Source organism: Prionailurus viverrinus, chromosome B4 (assembly GCF_022837055.1).
Source record: "Prionailurus viverrinus isolate Anna chromosome B4, UM_Priviv_1.0, whole genome shotgun sequence".
Lineage (NCBI taxonomy): Eukaryota > Metazoa > Chordata > Mammalia > Carnivora > Felidae > Prionailurus > Prionailurus viverrinus.
This window is the reverse complement of record NC_062567.1, coordinates 9,170,202-9,186,388: the sequence shown is the minus strand read 5'-3', so window position 1 is coordinate 9,186,388 and position 16,187 is coordinate 9,170,202. Positions and strand designations below refer to the sequence as shown.

The window sequence follows — 16,187 nt, the reverse complement described above, 5'->3', positions numbered from 1 at the left end:
CACACGGAGCCGAGTGACACATGTCCCCCTCATTGACTTGGGCTTTTGAAAGCCCGATCTCCAGGAGTGCTGCTCGCTAGTTTCTTGTCTCGGCAGTCACGCAAATGCAAGAGAGATGCCAACACAACTGGTTAGGTTAGACCCTTCTCTGGGATGGTTACTGAGCCCAGGGGCTTCCTCGTGTCTCCGAAGAGACTCAAGGTTCAACTGTGGTTTCCTAATTGCATCCATCAGAAGCCAGGGTTACAGCAAGACCGGCTGTGGCCAAAACTATAAAGGAGCTGAAATTTAGCATCGGGGGTCACCTCACTCTTCTGCCTTGTGCCCAGGTTACTTCAGGGCTGCCATAACAACGCGCAACAAACTGGGTGGCTTTAAAAAATAACGATTTATTCTCTTACAGGTCTGGAGGCTAGAGGTCCCAATTCAAGGTGTCTGCAGAGCCGTGTTCCCTCCCTCTCTTTACGGGAGGATCCTGCCCTGCCTGCTGCAGCTTCTGGCGGCTCCAGGGCCTCCTTGGCTTGTGGCTGTGTCACTCCAATCTCTGCACCTGTTGTCATGGGGTCTCTGTGTCTCTCTTCTCTTCTTGACATAACTTTTAAAAAAAAAAGTCCATTTATTTTGAGAGCAAGCGAGCACGAGGGCAGGAAAGGGGGAGGAGAGAATCCCAAGCAGGCTCCGCACTGTCAGAGTGAGCCCGATGTGGGGCCTGAACCCTGAAACCACGAGATTTTGACCTGAGCCAACATCAAGAGTCGGATGCTTAACTGACTGAGTCACCCAGGGGCCCCTTAAGTTTTTTTTTTTTTTTCCTTCAAATCTTAAGATCAGGAGCCACATGCTTTATCTTCTTATTAGGACACCAGGCACACAATTCAGCTCCTACCAGTGCCCCTTTCTTCTCCTCTCAACCACTCTGCTTCCTGCCCCGGACTCAGCATCTACCCCGCTTCATCCTTGCTTCCAACCACCTTCAGGAATCCCACACTAAGAACACAAAACCACCAAGAACAAGTGCAGCAGGCAGTGGAGTCCCAGTAGATTAGAAGATACAAAGGACACCTGTCCCCACCCCTGAGCCCTCTGCTCCCCCAGAGACGTGGGTCCCCGGCCAGCTAGTCGAGCCTGCTTCTGAGGATCCCAGGGCAGCACAGGGGGACTTTGTTTAAGGAAAAGCTGCTCAACGGTGGTACAATACTCCATCAGAGGTGGGGTGAGATCAGGACATTTTTGTAATGAATGCATGTATTTGTAAGTAGTCTTTTAATATTTATTTATTTTTGAGACAGAGAGAGACAGTGTGAGCAGGGGAGGGGCAGAGAGAGAGGGAGACACAGAATCCGAAGCAGGCTCCAGGCTCTGAGCTGTCAGCACAGAGCCTGATGCGGGGCTCGAACCCACGAACCGTGAGATCATGACCTGAGCCGAAGTCGGACGCTTAACTGGCCTAGCCAGACACGTGCCCCTTTAAGTAATCTTTTAAAAGACTGATAAAACCTAGTGATTAAGAAATTGGGCATTTTCCAAATCACCTCGTCAGCCCTGTGTTTTTTTACAAAAACTCCAAGCAGGAGCAAAACTGACCTTCAGAAGCCAAGAAGGGCACCGGGCAAACCCTGTCATTAAATGTTGTTACATGGGCAGGTTGGATAGAGAAGTTGTTCTCTTCTCAGGAGTGTGGGGATTCACCCTTTGGAGACTCAGGTTTGGGACACAAGTCCCAGCACAACCAAAGCCCAAGCAGTGCCCAATTTTTCAGCGGCGTGATGAGCTTCTGATGAATGAATATGCCTTAAGGACTGGCAGCTGAGCCTTCGGAACACTCGGATTACGCTCTTTAGGAAATCGCCGAGGCGTGTGCTTGTGTGCTGTGCTACCAACACACCCCTTTGCTGTCTGTGGGATCAAATTAGAATGCTTCCAAAAGGAAATCAGGAGAGTAATGAAAACTCCTCAGAACTGGAAAAACATGCACAAAATGTTCAACTGAAAACTGCCATTTCACCACTTAAAATGTTCTTTACACTTTTGCTGCTTCTTACCCAATCTCCCCCTACCCCCTGCCCTCAGGCGCCCCGGATCTTTTCTTTTCTTTTTTTTTTAAACAAGACATTTCTACTAGGAAATTATTTCATTTACAATAGGTGCTCAATGTAGCAAATTCAAGCAGCACAAATATTGAGAGCCCGTCAGTGGGTATAGAGATTAAAGATAAAATATTAAGAAAGAAATCCAGTACACAGGAGGAGTTTTGCCTTCTTGCCTCTCTAATTCAAGGTAAGCCCTGTCAGTCGTTTGGGGTGCATCCTTCCATTTTTTAAAAAATTTATTTGAGAGAGAGAGAGAGAGAGAGAGAGAGAGAGAGAGAGAGAGAGATGCATGAGTCGGGAGGGACAGAGAGCGAATCCCAGGAAGGCTCAGCACACTGTCACTGAGGAGCCCGAGGTGGGGCTCTACCTCCAGAGCTGTGAGATCATGACCTGAGCCGAAATCAAGACGCTTAACTGACTAAGCCACCCAAGCACCCCTCCTTCCACTTTTTCTGTCTCTTCTCACACACGTACTTCATTCTTTAAAAGGCAACAGAACACGTGATTGCGCAAACCCAGCTCGCCCCACATCCAGTGCAGAAATGAGACACTTAGCAGATCTTGGCCACACAGAACTGGCTGAGACCGAAGTTGAGCCCTGAAAGCTCCCTCTTTCTAACCTGAGTATTTGCCTTGACCCAGCGGCTCATTATTATATTGTCACGGGCATGTTCCTTGCTTCTTTCCAGAAGCAAGGAGAAGCATCACGGAACAGGATTCTTTTACCGGAAGCCTCTTCGTGGTGGAGCTGGTGCGGCTCCATCCAGTCCCAGCTCACTTCTGTGAGGTAACGGCTACTCAGGGGATTGTCTGTGTGCCTCAGTTTTCCCTCAATAAGCCCTATTTTATATTTCTATCACATGGCCCCCATGGCGGGGGGGGGGGGGGTGGCGCTGTTTGTGTGTGTCTTTGTTCCCTCTCCACATCAGTGAACATGCTAGACTTTATTCACCCATTCCTCTATTAAGGCAGATTTCTGGAAACGAAATGGTAAGTGGTAACTTACACACGTTAAATACGTGTGTATTTATGTATATTACACACGATAAATAAGATTTCTCTTCAAAGAGGTTATGTACTCTCCATCACTGGATGGACACCTTTGCCAACGTTTCTTAAACCAAGCAAACTGAGGATACTGGCGGAAAGGTCGGGAAGGGGGAGCTCTTTCATGATACACTAGCCATGTGCCCCCTCAGAGTGCAAATGTCACCTTCCACTTTAGTGTCCACATCACACTTCCCCAGGTTATTAGTGCACACTCTGTCTACAGGAGACACACATTTCCACCAGCCGCCCCTCTGCCCTCAGCCCGTTTTCTCCTTCAGACGCCTGCTCTTCTCTGCAGCCTTCACTGAAAGTACCAGCAGCTTTAAATGAGAACGTGATTGCACTGGAAAAAACTGGTATAAAGTAAAAACTTTGCAGACGCCTCAGTATTTCATTACTATTTTTACTTATTACCCAAGGAGACAGATTATCTGAGAAGGGATATTTCAAAGTTTCCAAACATAAATATCAACAGAAAGGAATGGAGTTCTGCTGTCTGCCTGCCATCTCACATCTCTGATCTAGTAATCTCTACACCCAATGTGGGGCTCAAACTCGCGACCCCAAGGTCAAGAGTCGCATGCTCTTCTGACTGAGCCGGCCAGGCGCCCCCGCCCGTCTCTGGTCTAAACTGGAGAAAGAGCCAGCCTCAGTGGAACAAAGGTCAGAGCTGTTCCGCTCTGGATCACTGGGCAGGAGAGGCACAGTGGGGCCCGTGTGCACTCCGGGAGCCTTGGCGGAGCTGGCCGGAGACACCCCTGCCCCAGTCTTGCTCTAGCAGGAGGGGCTCCGCATTAGTACCTAATCCCACACCTGGATACATTCTCATGGAGGAGCAGTTCCCGCCTGTCTTTAGCTGGGCCACCGGGTGAAACAAGAGACGGTCAACCAGCTGGCTGGGCTTGACAGCTGGGCACGAGCAGCGCAAGCTCGGCTGACCGCCAGCTCCGATCCCGAGGCAGGCCCGCCGGCTGCGGGGCCAGGGGTGCCGGGGAGCTTGCACTTTACCCACATGAAACTGCCGTCTGTTGGCCAGATCCAGTCTCTGAACTTTTATGTTGGTAACCCTGGGCTAATGAGGAAGATGTGCGTGTTTGCACATCTAGCTGTGCAACAGAGAAAAAGCAAAGCACTGCTGTCCACCTTAGCCAGGAAAATGGAGCCACATTTTGGCTCGTCTTGGTAATAACACATGTGCCCTCTGGTGAGAGCTGGCAACCAGGTGGCTGGCAGCTGATGGACCCTGCCTCGCGGCCAGACCCGCAGCCACCCATGCCTGCAGAAAAGAACACTTAGTTCATACAAAGGTCAAAAATCAACAATGGTCTGGGTGAGGGGCCAGTTTGAAAGAACAAAACAGCTTGTCCTTGTCTCGTCAAAGGCTATGCTGGGCATGTCGACTCTAGATAAAGCACTCTGGCGGCAATCAGAAATGTATTACCTCGTTTTACCCCTATCCTTAACAAGGGCCCAGTTATGCCTTGGCGATTTCAAATTCCACCCAGAATTCTTTCATTTACTAAAAGCCAATCTCACTCATTCTTCCCGGGCAGGGAGTAACATGCCAAAGGTAACATGAATGGGAATCTGGGCGGCCACATTTACTAGGAAATTAGTAATGGAGCAATCTGTGTTTTTAGAGATTGGACTTGCCAAACGTGTGGCATTTTGGAGATTGTTTTATTTTTAATTTTTTTCTTAATGTTTATTTTTGAGAAAGAGTGCAAACAGGGGAGGGGCAGAGAGAGGGAGACACAGAATCCAAAGCAGACTCTAGGCTCCGAGCTGTCAGCACAGAGCGTGATACGAGACTTGAACCCACGAACCATGAGATCATGACCTGAGCTGAAGTCAGACACTTAACTGAGCCACCCAGCCGCCCCAATAAAATTAAGTTTTGACCAGTGATGCCTACTTTGTTAAGCCTATTTTCCATGATTAAAAAAATCTGTATAGTTAGATTAATAGGTTTTCACAAAGTTGGGGCACTTGGGTGGCTCAGTCGGTTAGGCATCCGACTTTGGCTCAGATCATGATCTTGCAGTTTGTGGGTTTGAGCCCCACATTGGGCTCCGCACTGTCACCTTGGTAATTCTCTCTCTCCTTCTCTCTCTGCCCCTCCCCTACTTGCACTCTCTCTTTCAAAGTAAATAAACTTAAAAGTTTTCACAAAGCTTTCTTGAATAAGTTTTCACAAAGCTTTGCAAGGAGAGAGCTTTGTAAGGGAATGACAATGTTTCAGGGATATGCCTGAAAAGAACATTCACTTAATATGTAAAACAAAGGAGAAAAGTGTTTTTTCACATAACTTCTCATTAATTTAGACCAGTAGTAATGAGTCTCAAATAACACACTAGTGAGTCTGAATCATTTAGGGAGGAGGCCCCCAAACTTAAAACTTTCCTAAATAAAACCTGCAACCTCATTAATATGAGGCACTGAGGTCAGGGTGCACTGGGTTAGGATTTTATTAGCTCGTGTTTGGTTGTCTGTCACGCAGCCAGCACAGAATTATGGTACCAAAGAGCAAGATGTTTTCTGTTTTGTAAGATAACCCAAATATACCCTTAAATTGGTATCCTGAAATCACTGTTCAAAAAAGAAGAAAAAAAAAAAAGCTCATTCCTTTAGTAAATCACTGATGACACTCTTCCTGTCCCTTAAACTCAAGGTGCTTGAATGACACAATCAGACACCACTGAAGTTTATTTTGGTGTAATAGTTACTTATGCTAAGATAAAGTTCATCACAACCTGAAAAATGTACTCAGCCCAGGACCTGATATGGCCTGCCTCTTCTCAAGGCCCGGCCCATTGGTACTCAACTGATAACATCACTAGGGAATGTATGAGAAGACAAACACACTATTATTTACAGACCTTCTTGTCCAACCCTACTCAGAATACACCCTTGATACTTAATGGTGAAAGAAAATGCTTTCCTCTTTAGATTGGGAACAAAAAACAGTCATAGACAGGAACTGAAGTGTTAAAACTTCTCAGGCAACATGATCCAACACAGAAAATCCTAAGGAATCTATAAAAACGCTGTTAAACTCATATGTAAGTTAAACATGGTCCCAGGATACAAGGTCAACTGACAAAAATGCATTCCATTTCTATATACCAGTAAGTAGTAAGTGGGAATTACAATGCAGAAAGTAGCCCTTACAACATCATCAAAACTGTAACACATTTAGAAATAAACATGACAAGGGGCGCCTGGGTAGCTCAGTCGGTTAAGCATCCGACTTCAGCTCAGGTCATGATCTCACAGTCTGTGAGTTCAAGCCCCACGTCGGGCTCTGTGCTGACAGCTCAGAGCCTGGAGCCTGCTTCAGATTCTGTGTCTCCCTCTCTCTCTGCCCCTCCCCTGCTCATGATCTGTCTCTCTCTGTCTCAAAAATAAATAAAAAACATTTAAAAAAAATTAAAAAAAAATAAACGTGACAAAATACATCTATGATCTGTACACGAAAACTACGTATAATGTTAACTTTGACAGTTGCTTTCTTTTCTGTAATCCAAGTGTGTAACTTAAACTTTGATGAGACACCCATTGCAAAGACAACCATCTCAGACAAACACAGTGCCAGTTTCACCAGTAGAGTCAAGAGCCAGGCTACTCCCTCTCACGGACAGTCCTTTGTTTTTGAGATTTTGGTTTATGTCTCTAACTGACCACTTCATTTTTCTCTCCGAGTACTTTAAAATCCTGCTCTTATGTTTTAAATTCACCAGTAAAGTGGGAGCCCACGAAATCCTAGATCCCCGCCCTTGACCTCGGAGTCCCTTGCCCACATGCGCTCCTTGTACCCAAGACCTGGCTGTTTGGCCCCAGGGGTGCTATGTAATTTCCAGGTCTTATAATTAGCAAACCTTTATTTTCTCAAAGGTTGCTCATGGTTCTTGCTGAAGGACATCTTGCAATCGTAATAGGATTCACAACAGCCAGTCCAACCATCACACTGGTTATTCACAGGCTGGGGCAGGCACTATTACTACCAAACACTGCTGAGAAAAATTAAAGACCTAAATAAATGGAGAGATGTGTTATGTTCACAGAATGCCTTAAGATGGCAATTCCCCCAAATCGATCCACAGATTAAACAGTCATAATACCAATTCCAGGAAGGGTTTTTAGAGTAGAAATCAACAAGCTGCTTCTAAAATTTACACAGAAATGCAAAGGACCTAGAACTGCCAAAACAAATTTGAAAAAGAACAAATCTGGAGGACTAACACAGTTAGTCCTGAGCTGAAATCAAAAGTTGGATGCTTAACTGACTAAGCCACCCAGGCTCCCCCAACTTGTAATGTTTTTAAAAGTTAATATTTTAAAATGTTGAAACTCAATCTGCTGTGACAGGACATTCAGGTCAACTACTTTTCTGTGAGGTACAATTTTTGTTTGCTATTCTAGATCACTGCATTTTAACTCTGTTTGGATGGCCTATGAATATATAATAAACCCGATATTGCCAACAGCTGAGTAAGGAAAAATTAAACACATATTTTGGATTTATATAAAAGCATTTAATACATTGATAAAAAGGATAGTATTAAAAGACTGATCTCAATGATGAAGTGTATCTACAATGCAAGCAACTAAGTCTCCCTTCTGGCCCACCCACCCCTTCTTATCCCTGAATACTTGAAGAAACATACACACAAAAGACCTCAAATGAAAGCTCCCCTAAGATCTAGAGTAACTGAGAAGTATTTAAGTGATATTTTTAAATTATTTAAAAATTAAAATCAAATTATGAAAAAGGAAGGCATTCAGCTCACCATCAACCTTTACAAGAATATTACAGTACTTCTGTACAATATACCATACACAAGGGAACGGGGATTCTAATGGCACCCTAGGTTCAAACGGGACCGTGTGTCTTTCATAGGAAGGGGATTGCTCAAGGAGCAGCCTGGAGTTCAAGTCAGCAGCCACTCAGTTGTGACCTTCTTCAAATACATAACTCTGTTTCAAGCTTATGGGACAAACAAAATCTACTCTAAATGAGCCATTAAAAACCATAGTTTTGAGTACTACAATATTGTAAAAGCACAGAGAACCATCTAGATATGAATTAAATGCCACATGATTCAGTGAATTAATCAATTTGAAAAAACAAGAAAGATACCTCTTGATATTAAGGAACCTGGCCTTAATATCAATATATCAAGACTATGTCAATGGTGACTATAATTATCTATATGGTAAAGATAATTTATTTTTTCTAGGAAACATTATTTGTAGAATTTGAGTCCTGAAAGATACACTTCAAAATCATTTACTCCAAGTCCCCTCATTTTCCAGATGGGAAAACTGAAGCCTGGAAGCTAAATTAATTCTTTTGCCTCTGTGCATCCATGCAAATATTAGAACCTTATTTCGGTAAAGAAGCAACACTGGACACTCTATAACCCAAGACACATAGTTTCTGGGCAAAGAATTTGCATGAATGGAGCCATCAGTAGTGAGAACAGGGAAGACGATGGATTTTTGCTTTACCAATGAAAAGCCAGCGTTAAATTTGGCATTAAGCCAACCCGAAACAAAATAGGTAGGCAGAACTTGTAGGCGTAACACATGTTTGGACTGTGCCAATCAGAACCTGGGTGATACAGAGCCAACACCCTTGCCCCTCCAGACCCACAAGAAGTAACATAGGTCGTGGGTACCTGTTTGAAGTTAGGGCTATTTAAGGCTATTCAGAAATTTGGCATGTTCTTCTCCTCTTGGTAACAGGGTTTCGCCTCCTATCTTTGGGCCTGTTTTTTCCTAGAAAAATGAAAACAGTTTAGTAAAAAAAAAAAAAAAAAAAAATGGGTCAACATTATTTGCATGGGTCACTAAAATCGGTCACCTTGCAAATGACCTACCTTTAGCATTCCATCTCGTTCCCATTTGAAGAGGCCACAATTACTGAAACAAGAAAAGATAGGATTTACTCAGTGGTGAGGCACAGGCAGATACATAGAGACAATGGGGTTCGCTGCACTCACAGGAAGAGTATCTGCCATTCAAACAAGCTGATCAAGGTAACACTCATAATTATGGGCTAAGTTCTAAAGCTATTGAAAATACACACTCCGAAGATTGGAGAAACAGCCTTCAAATCTATAAAAAGCTAGAGCTTCCAGGGGCGCCTGGGTGGCGCAGTCGGTTAAGCGTCCGACTTCAGCCAGGTCACGATCTCGCGGTCCGTGAGTTCGAGCCCCGCGTCAGGCTCTGGGCTGATGGCTCGGAGCCTGGAGCCTGTTTCCGATTCTGTGTCTCCCTCTCTCTCTGCCCCTCCCCCGTTCATGCTCTGTCTCTCTCTGTCCCAAAAATAAATAAAAACGTTGAAAAAAAAAAATTTAAAAAAAAAAAAAAAAAAAAAAAAAGCTAGAGCTTTCAGAGATGGAACATCAAATGAAAGGAGAACAGCGTATGTTCACTGAAGGTGATGAGCACAAGCTTGGTTTCTCCTGATGGGCATCGGGAAGAGACTCAGAAGAGGAAGCTAGCTAGCCCTCTGACACCATACAGTCTAGAGCTTTCCCCGTCCCCCTTTCTGGAACTAAAAGTTTGTGATAAGAAACTTCTTATTGTCCTTCTGGTCTGGACAATCCTTCCCCCTTTTTCAAACCTAAAGATGTGTACTCTCTTATTGTTCAAAGGGCCTGGAGACACTTGTTCTCATTTTTTTAACATGGTGAGGGAGCCCAACTCTGAGAAGAGATGAGGCTACTACAGAGAAAACTTATTTAAAACAAATATTTTTAAATATTTATTTATTTTTGAGAGAGAAAGAGAGAGAGAGAGAGAGCCAACAAGTGGGGGAAGGGGGAGAGAGAGAGAGACACACACACACACACACACACACACACACACACACACAGAATCTGAAGCAGGCTCCAAGTTCTGAGCTGTCAGCACAGCCCCCAACACGGGGCTCGAACCTACAGGTGGTGAGATCATGACCTGAGCTGAAGTCAGATGCTTAACTAGGCCACCCAGGCACCCCCAAAAAACTTATTTTTATACAAAGTTCACTCTGCTGAAACAGGCAAAACAAATACAATCAACTCATGGAAATATGGCTTCCGGTACCCTTGGATTTGAGATGCTCTAGGGCATAGGGATTGCCCTATACCTGCCCCATTCTTCCTCCTGAAAATCTAGACTCTGTTCCTGCCCTGAGAGTCAGCATGCCAGTGGCCTTGGCTCTAAGCCTCTCCACCACCTTCCCTGTCTAAAGATTGCCTCAATATCTGTTGAGAGAAATTTTCTAGACTACTAGTAGATCAATGACGAAATTATATATAAAAAATTCTAGTCAGGGGTCGGTAAATTACAACCCATGGACCAAATCCAGCCTGCCACCTGTTTTTATAAATTACATTTTATTTGAACACAGCCATGTCCTTTTGCTTCTATATTACCTGTGGTTGCTTTTGAGCTATAACACCTAGTAGAGTAGTTATGAAACAGACCATCTGGTTCATGAAATGTAACATTTAGTATCTGGCCTTTGACAGAAAAAGATTGCCCTCTTCTACTCTAGATCAAGAATTGACAAGACAAAGTCCAGAAAAACAGTTGTTACAAAACTAACAGCAACCACCTGGAGGATGAAAAAGCATCTTAAAAAAAAAAGTTTATTTTCAGAGAGAGAGAGAGAGAGAGAGACAGAGAGAGAGAGAGAGAGAATGTGCCCTAGCTGGAGAGGGGCAGAGAGAAAGAGAGACAGAGACAGACAGAGAGAGAGAGAGAGAGAGAGAGAGAGAGAGAGAGAGAAAGAGAGAGAGAGAGAGAGAGAGAGAGAGAGAGAGAGAGAAAATCACAAGCAGGCTCTGCACTATCAGTGTGGAGCCCGATTGAAGGCTTGAACTCATGAACTTGCGAGATGGATCACACAACCTGAGCCAAAATCAAGAGTCGGACGTTTAACCTATTGAGCCATCCAGGCACCCCAGGATGAAAAAGCATCCTGTTCTTCCATTTGTGAGTTGTACCTACTGCTTATTAACAGAATTTTTCTGATACTCAAATGTTTTACATAAGCTCTTGCTATTAAAATATGTGGCAGAAGTCAAGTATCAATACACAGATAAATACTTAAAAAAAAATTATCATCCAGATCATAACAATTTCATGAAGCAGCTCCTGACAAGGTAATTAAGTAGCATGCGGTCCGGGTCCCCTTCCCCAACCTCAATCAGCCCTGGAGAAACGTGGAGTGAAGTATCGGTTCCAGGAACTAGACAAAACCCAAAAACAAACAAGCAAACAAACAGGTGTCGAGAATATCCTCGTGAGATATTCTTGGGAAGACTGAAGGTGATCTCAAAACTGCCTCAAATTCCAAACACTCACCATACAAATTCTGTCCTTTAAGGATGATCCAATAAAGTCAGAAATGTAAAAAAAGAAAAAGATGGCTAAAAATCAATCCCATATATTTGAAAATTAAACATTACTAACGCTTAGGTCAAACAGGAAGTCATCAAAGGCATTAAAGAAATAATACACTCAGGGGCACTTGGGTGGCTCAGTTGGTTAAGCGTCCGACTCTTGATTTTGGCTCCAGTCATGATCTCACGGTTTGTGGGAACAAGGTCCACATTGGGCTCTGTGCTGACAGCATAGAGCCTGCTTGGGATTCTATCTGTGCTCTCTCTCTGCCCTTCCCTCTACTCGTGCGGGTGCATGCGCTCTCTCTCAAAATAAATAAACATTAAAAATAAATAAATTAGATCTCAAACAACCGAATTTTACACCTTGAGGAGTTAGAAAAAAAAAAAAGAACTAGGCCCAAAGTTAGCAGAAGGAAGAAAGTAACAAAGATCAGAAGAAAATAGAGACCAGAAAACAATAGAAAAGAGAGAGGTTAAGAGCTGATTCTTTGAAAAGATAAACAAAATTGACAAACCTTTAGCTGGACTAAGAAAAAAAAGAGAGAAGACTCAAATAAAATTAGAAATCAAAGAGGAGACATTAAAACATACTACAGGGGCGCCTGGGTGGCTCAGTCGGTTGAACATCTGACTTTGGCTCGGGTCATGATCTTGCAGTTCGTGAGTCGAGCCCCGGGTCAGGCTCTGTGCTAACAGCTCTGAGCCTGGAGCCTGCTTCAGATTCCGTGTCCCCCTCTCTCTCCACCCCGCCCCTGGGTGCTCTGTCTCTCTCTGTCTTTCAAAAATGAATAAACCTAAAAAAAAAATTAAAACATACTACAGAAATGCACAGGATTGGGGAACCTGGGTGGTTCAGTTGGTTGAGCGTCTGACTTCAGCTCAGGTCATGATCTCATGGTTCATGAGTTTGAGTCCCACATCAGGCTTGCTGCTATCAGCTCAGAGCCTGCTTCAGATCCTCTGTCCCCCCCCCTGCCCCTCCCCAGTTTGTGTTTTCTTTCTCTCTCCCTCTCTCTCTCAAAAATAAATAAAAACATTGTAAGAAAAAAAAAAAAAAGAAACAGAATCATGAAAGATCTATGAAAGATTATATGCCAACAAATTACATAACCTAGAAGAAATAGATATATTTCTAGAAACCTAAGACTGAATGAAAAAGAAACTGAAAATCTGAACAGACCAATAATGAATAAAGACATTGAATCAGTCATCAAAAAAAACCTCCCAACACTGAAAACTCCAGGACCAGATGGCTTCAATGGATAATTCTACCAAACATTTAAAGAATTAACACTAATCCTCCTGAAACTTTCAAAATACTGAAGGAACAGTTCCAAACACTATGAAACTAGCATCACTTTGATGCCAAAACCAGATAAGGATACCACAAGAAAATCAAAAGGTAGACAATATCTCTGATGAATACAGATGCAAAAATTCTCAACAAAACATTAGCAAATCGTATTCAAGAACACATTAAAAGGATTTATATACCACAACCAAATGGGATTTATCCCTGTGATGCAAGGAGGGTTCAACATATGCAAATCAATAAATGTAATATATCACAATAAAATGAAAATAAAAATCACATAATCATCTCGATACACAGGAAGCTTTTCACAAAATACACACCCTTTCATGATAAAAATCCTTCACAGACTGGGTGTAGAAGGAACATACCTCAGTGTTAATAAGGTCTCATAAACTCACAGCTAACATTATACTCAACGGTGATAAAATGAAAGCATTTCCTCTAAGATCAGGAACAAGACAAGGATCCCCACTCTCACCACTCCTATTCAGTAGAGCACTGGAAGTCTTAGCTAGAGGAATTAGGCAAGACAAAGAAATAAACAGCATCCAAATTGGAAAAGAAGTAAAACTGTTGCTTTTTGCTGATGATACAATCTTATATATATATAGAAAATCCCAGAGATCAAAAAACTGTTGGAGTTATTAATCAATGATTTCAGTACAGCAGCAGGATATACAATCAACATAGCAGAAATCAACTGCATTCCTTTACACATGAAAAAGAAATTAAAAAAAAACAAACTATCCCATTCACAATAGCATCAAAAAAAAAAAAAAAAAAAATTAAAGGCTTAGTAATAAATTTAACCAAGGAAGTGAATGGAAATCTACAAGACTTTGCTGAAAGAAACTGAAGACACAAATGAATGGAGATACCCTAAGTTCATGGATCTGAAAAAGTTAATATTGTTATAATGGCTATACTACCCAAAGCCATGTATAAGAGATTTAATGCAATCCCCAAAGGTATTTTTCAAAAAAAGAAGAAACAACCCTAGTATTTGTGGAGACCCAGAAGACCCTGAATAGCCAAAGCAATGCTGAGAAAAAAAGAACAAAGATGGAGGTATCATGCTTACAGATTTCAAACTATACTAGAAAGCCACAGTAATAAAAATAATATGGTACTGGCACAAAAAATAGATACAGCGACCAATAAAACAAAATAGAAAGTACATATCTTTCCATATATATAGTTAATTAATGTTTCAACTAATATTCAACAAGGGGCCAAGGATACCAATGGGGAAAGGATAGTCTCTTCAACAAACAGTGCTGGGGATGCTGTAAAAACACACAGAGAACAATGAAATTGGACCATTATCGCACCTCCCTCACAAAAACTAACTTGAAATGAATGAAATACTTAAACGTAAGACATAAAACTCCTAGAAGAAAATGTAGAAAAAGCTCATTGATACTGGTCTTGGCAATGATTGTTTTTTAACATGATGCCAAAACCTCAAGCAACAAAAGCAAAAGTCAATAAATAGGACCACATCAAACTCGAAAGCTTCCTCTACACGGCGAAATTAACAAGAAGCAAAATGAAAAGACAGCCTACAGCACTGGAGAAAATGTTTACAAGCCATTTATCAGCCAAGAGGTTAATTTCCAAAATATGCAAAGTCAGTCAAGAAATGGAAGCCAACTATCATCACTGCTATTTAACATGGTATTGGGGGTCTGGCTAACCCGATCAAGAAAGAGATAGAGGGTGTAAGAGTGGGAACAAAATAGGTAAAATCATCTTTATTTGTGGATGATCAACTACGTAGAGAAATCAACAAATTACTGGAATAAGAGTTCGATAAGCTTGCCAGAGTCAATATCAACTTCTAAAAAAAAGTAGTAACAGTTCTCTACACCAACAACAAGCAACTAGAAACTATACTGGGAAATAAGTTGCCATTCAGAGTTATCAGTGAAAACTATGACACATCTAAGAATTAATTAAGAATACTCAACATCTCAGTGGAGACCATTTTAAAAATCAATAAAAGCCATAGAGGAGGAGATGAATAAATGGAAAGATACTCCATGATCTTAAAAAATGGATGACTTCATATATAAAAGCCATAAGTCCCCACAAAACTATTTGATTCATTTAACATGATCCTAATCAGGGATTCTACTTCTGAGTGGGATCGTCCTTTAGATCAGTGCTCTGAAAACAACAAGTAAAAGGGAATCAAACACAGATATCCTGATACAGATACCAACCACTCTTGGAGAGCCCCAATCTCCATCGACAGTTCTGCTAGTGGTCTTCCACCGAGGCAAGACCCAGACCCTCAGCTTCCTATCCGCCCGCCTAGAGTCTGCCAATGCTCCCAGGCAAAAGTGGCCACAAAAGTTAGCTCATTGCTTTCGGGTTCTACCCCAGTTCTGGTTCCCTGGTTCTTGTCCCAGGAACTGTAGTACCTTCGGAGAAATGACTTCTGTCTTTCACTGAAGAAACATTTGTGAGTACCCACTGTGGGCTGAGCATTGTACTAAGTAGCAGGGATAGAGCAGCGAAGAAGGTGGGGTCCCTTCCCACCAAGAGATTTTAGGGATAGCTGGGAGCTCAATGAGGCACAGAAATAAGGCCTGAACCTCAAAAAGGATCGTTCGATGTTCCAGTAGAATGGCATCACAAAGGAACTGGAGAAAGGTTCAAGAATCAATTCTCCTACCTGCAGTGCTTTTTGGGGAGCCTGTCAAGGGAGATGCTTCTGTTTCCACAGGGACACTTGAAAAACCTCTTCAGGCCGTCATGCCAGTGATAGTCGTGCTGCTCACTGACGCAGGTCTCCAAAGGCTTGAAGTGGGTGTAGGCACACTGCATGAAACCAACAGGAGGGCACACATCTGGTCAGGAGCTTGGGAGGAGAAACTGGCTAGCTGCTAGGAGGGCAATCTGTTCCATGAGGACTTCCCTTTTCTCACCACCAGCCAGACAGCTGGGAGCAGAGAAACCACCTTAACCACTAGTTGTGAAGACCCCTGTGGTTTCTGGAGTCCCGCGTAATGATGCCACTTCCCTTCCTGTTGGCCACAAGTGCTGGTCAGGCATCAAGTACAAACTTTCTGGAACATCAAGACAATAGTAAGGGAAGAACAAAAGCAGTGGAAACCTCTCAATAGCTTCATCGGGTCTGTCCTAAATTCACTGCAGTTGCTCGGTTATAGGATGACACTGGGGCCTCTTCAGTAGCCCTTTTGTTTCTTCTTAAAAGGCCTTAGAGAAGTACTTAAGATTATTCCTATTCGTCTTTCATAAGCAGCAAAACCAAGACAGAGATATGAAGTCACTCACTTGTAATTTTGACCCTCAAAAGTGTTG

General features: G+C 42.8%; 1 protein-coding gene across 6 annotated transcripts in view; it reads right to left on the bottom strand.

The window, feature by feature from the left end:
• MCM10 (minichromosome maintenance 10 replication initiation factor) overlaps positions 1-16,187 on the bottom strand; it is an 83,365-nt gene that overhangs the window by 38,897 nt on the left and 28,281 nt on the right. For 2 of the 6 annotated variants that reach the window (XM_047868054.1, XM_047868055.1), the window contains exons 18-20: positions 15,538-15,683; positions 9,023-9,065; positions 8,822-8,921 (exon numbers count right to left, since the gene is read on the bottom strand). In XM_047868054.1, coding sequence (XP_047724010.1) covers positions 8,838-8,921; positions 9,023-9,065; positions 15,538-15,683 — 273 coding nt within the window. In that variant the 3' untranslated portion in view covers positions 8,822-8,837. Of the gene's footprint in view, positions 1-25; positions 596-7,791; positions 8,922-9,022; positions 9,066-15,537; positions 15,684-16,187 lie in introns of those variants that run through there. The other 4 variants (XM_047868051.1, XM_047868053.1, XM_047868052.1 and 1 more) reach the window with 3 other exon arrangements.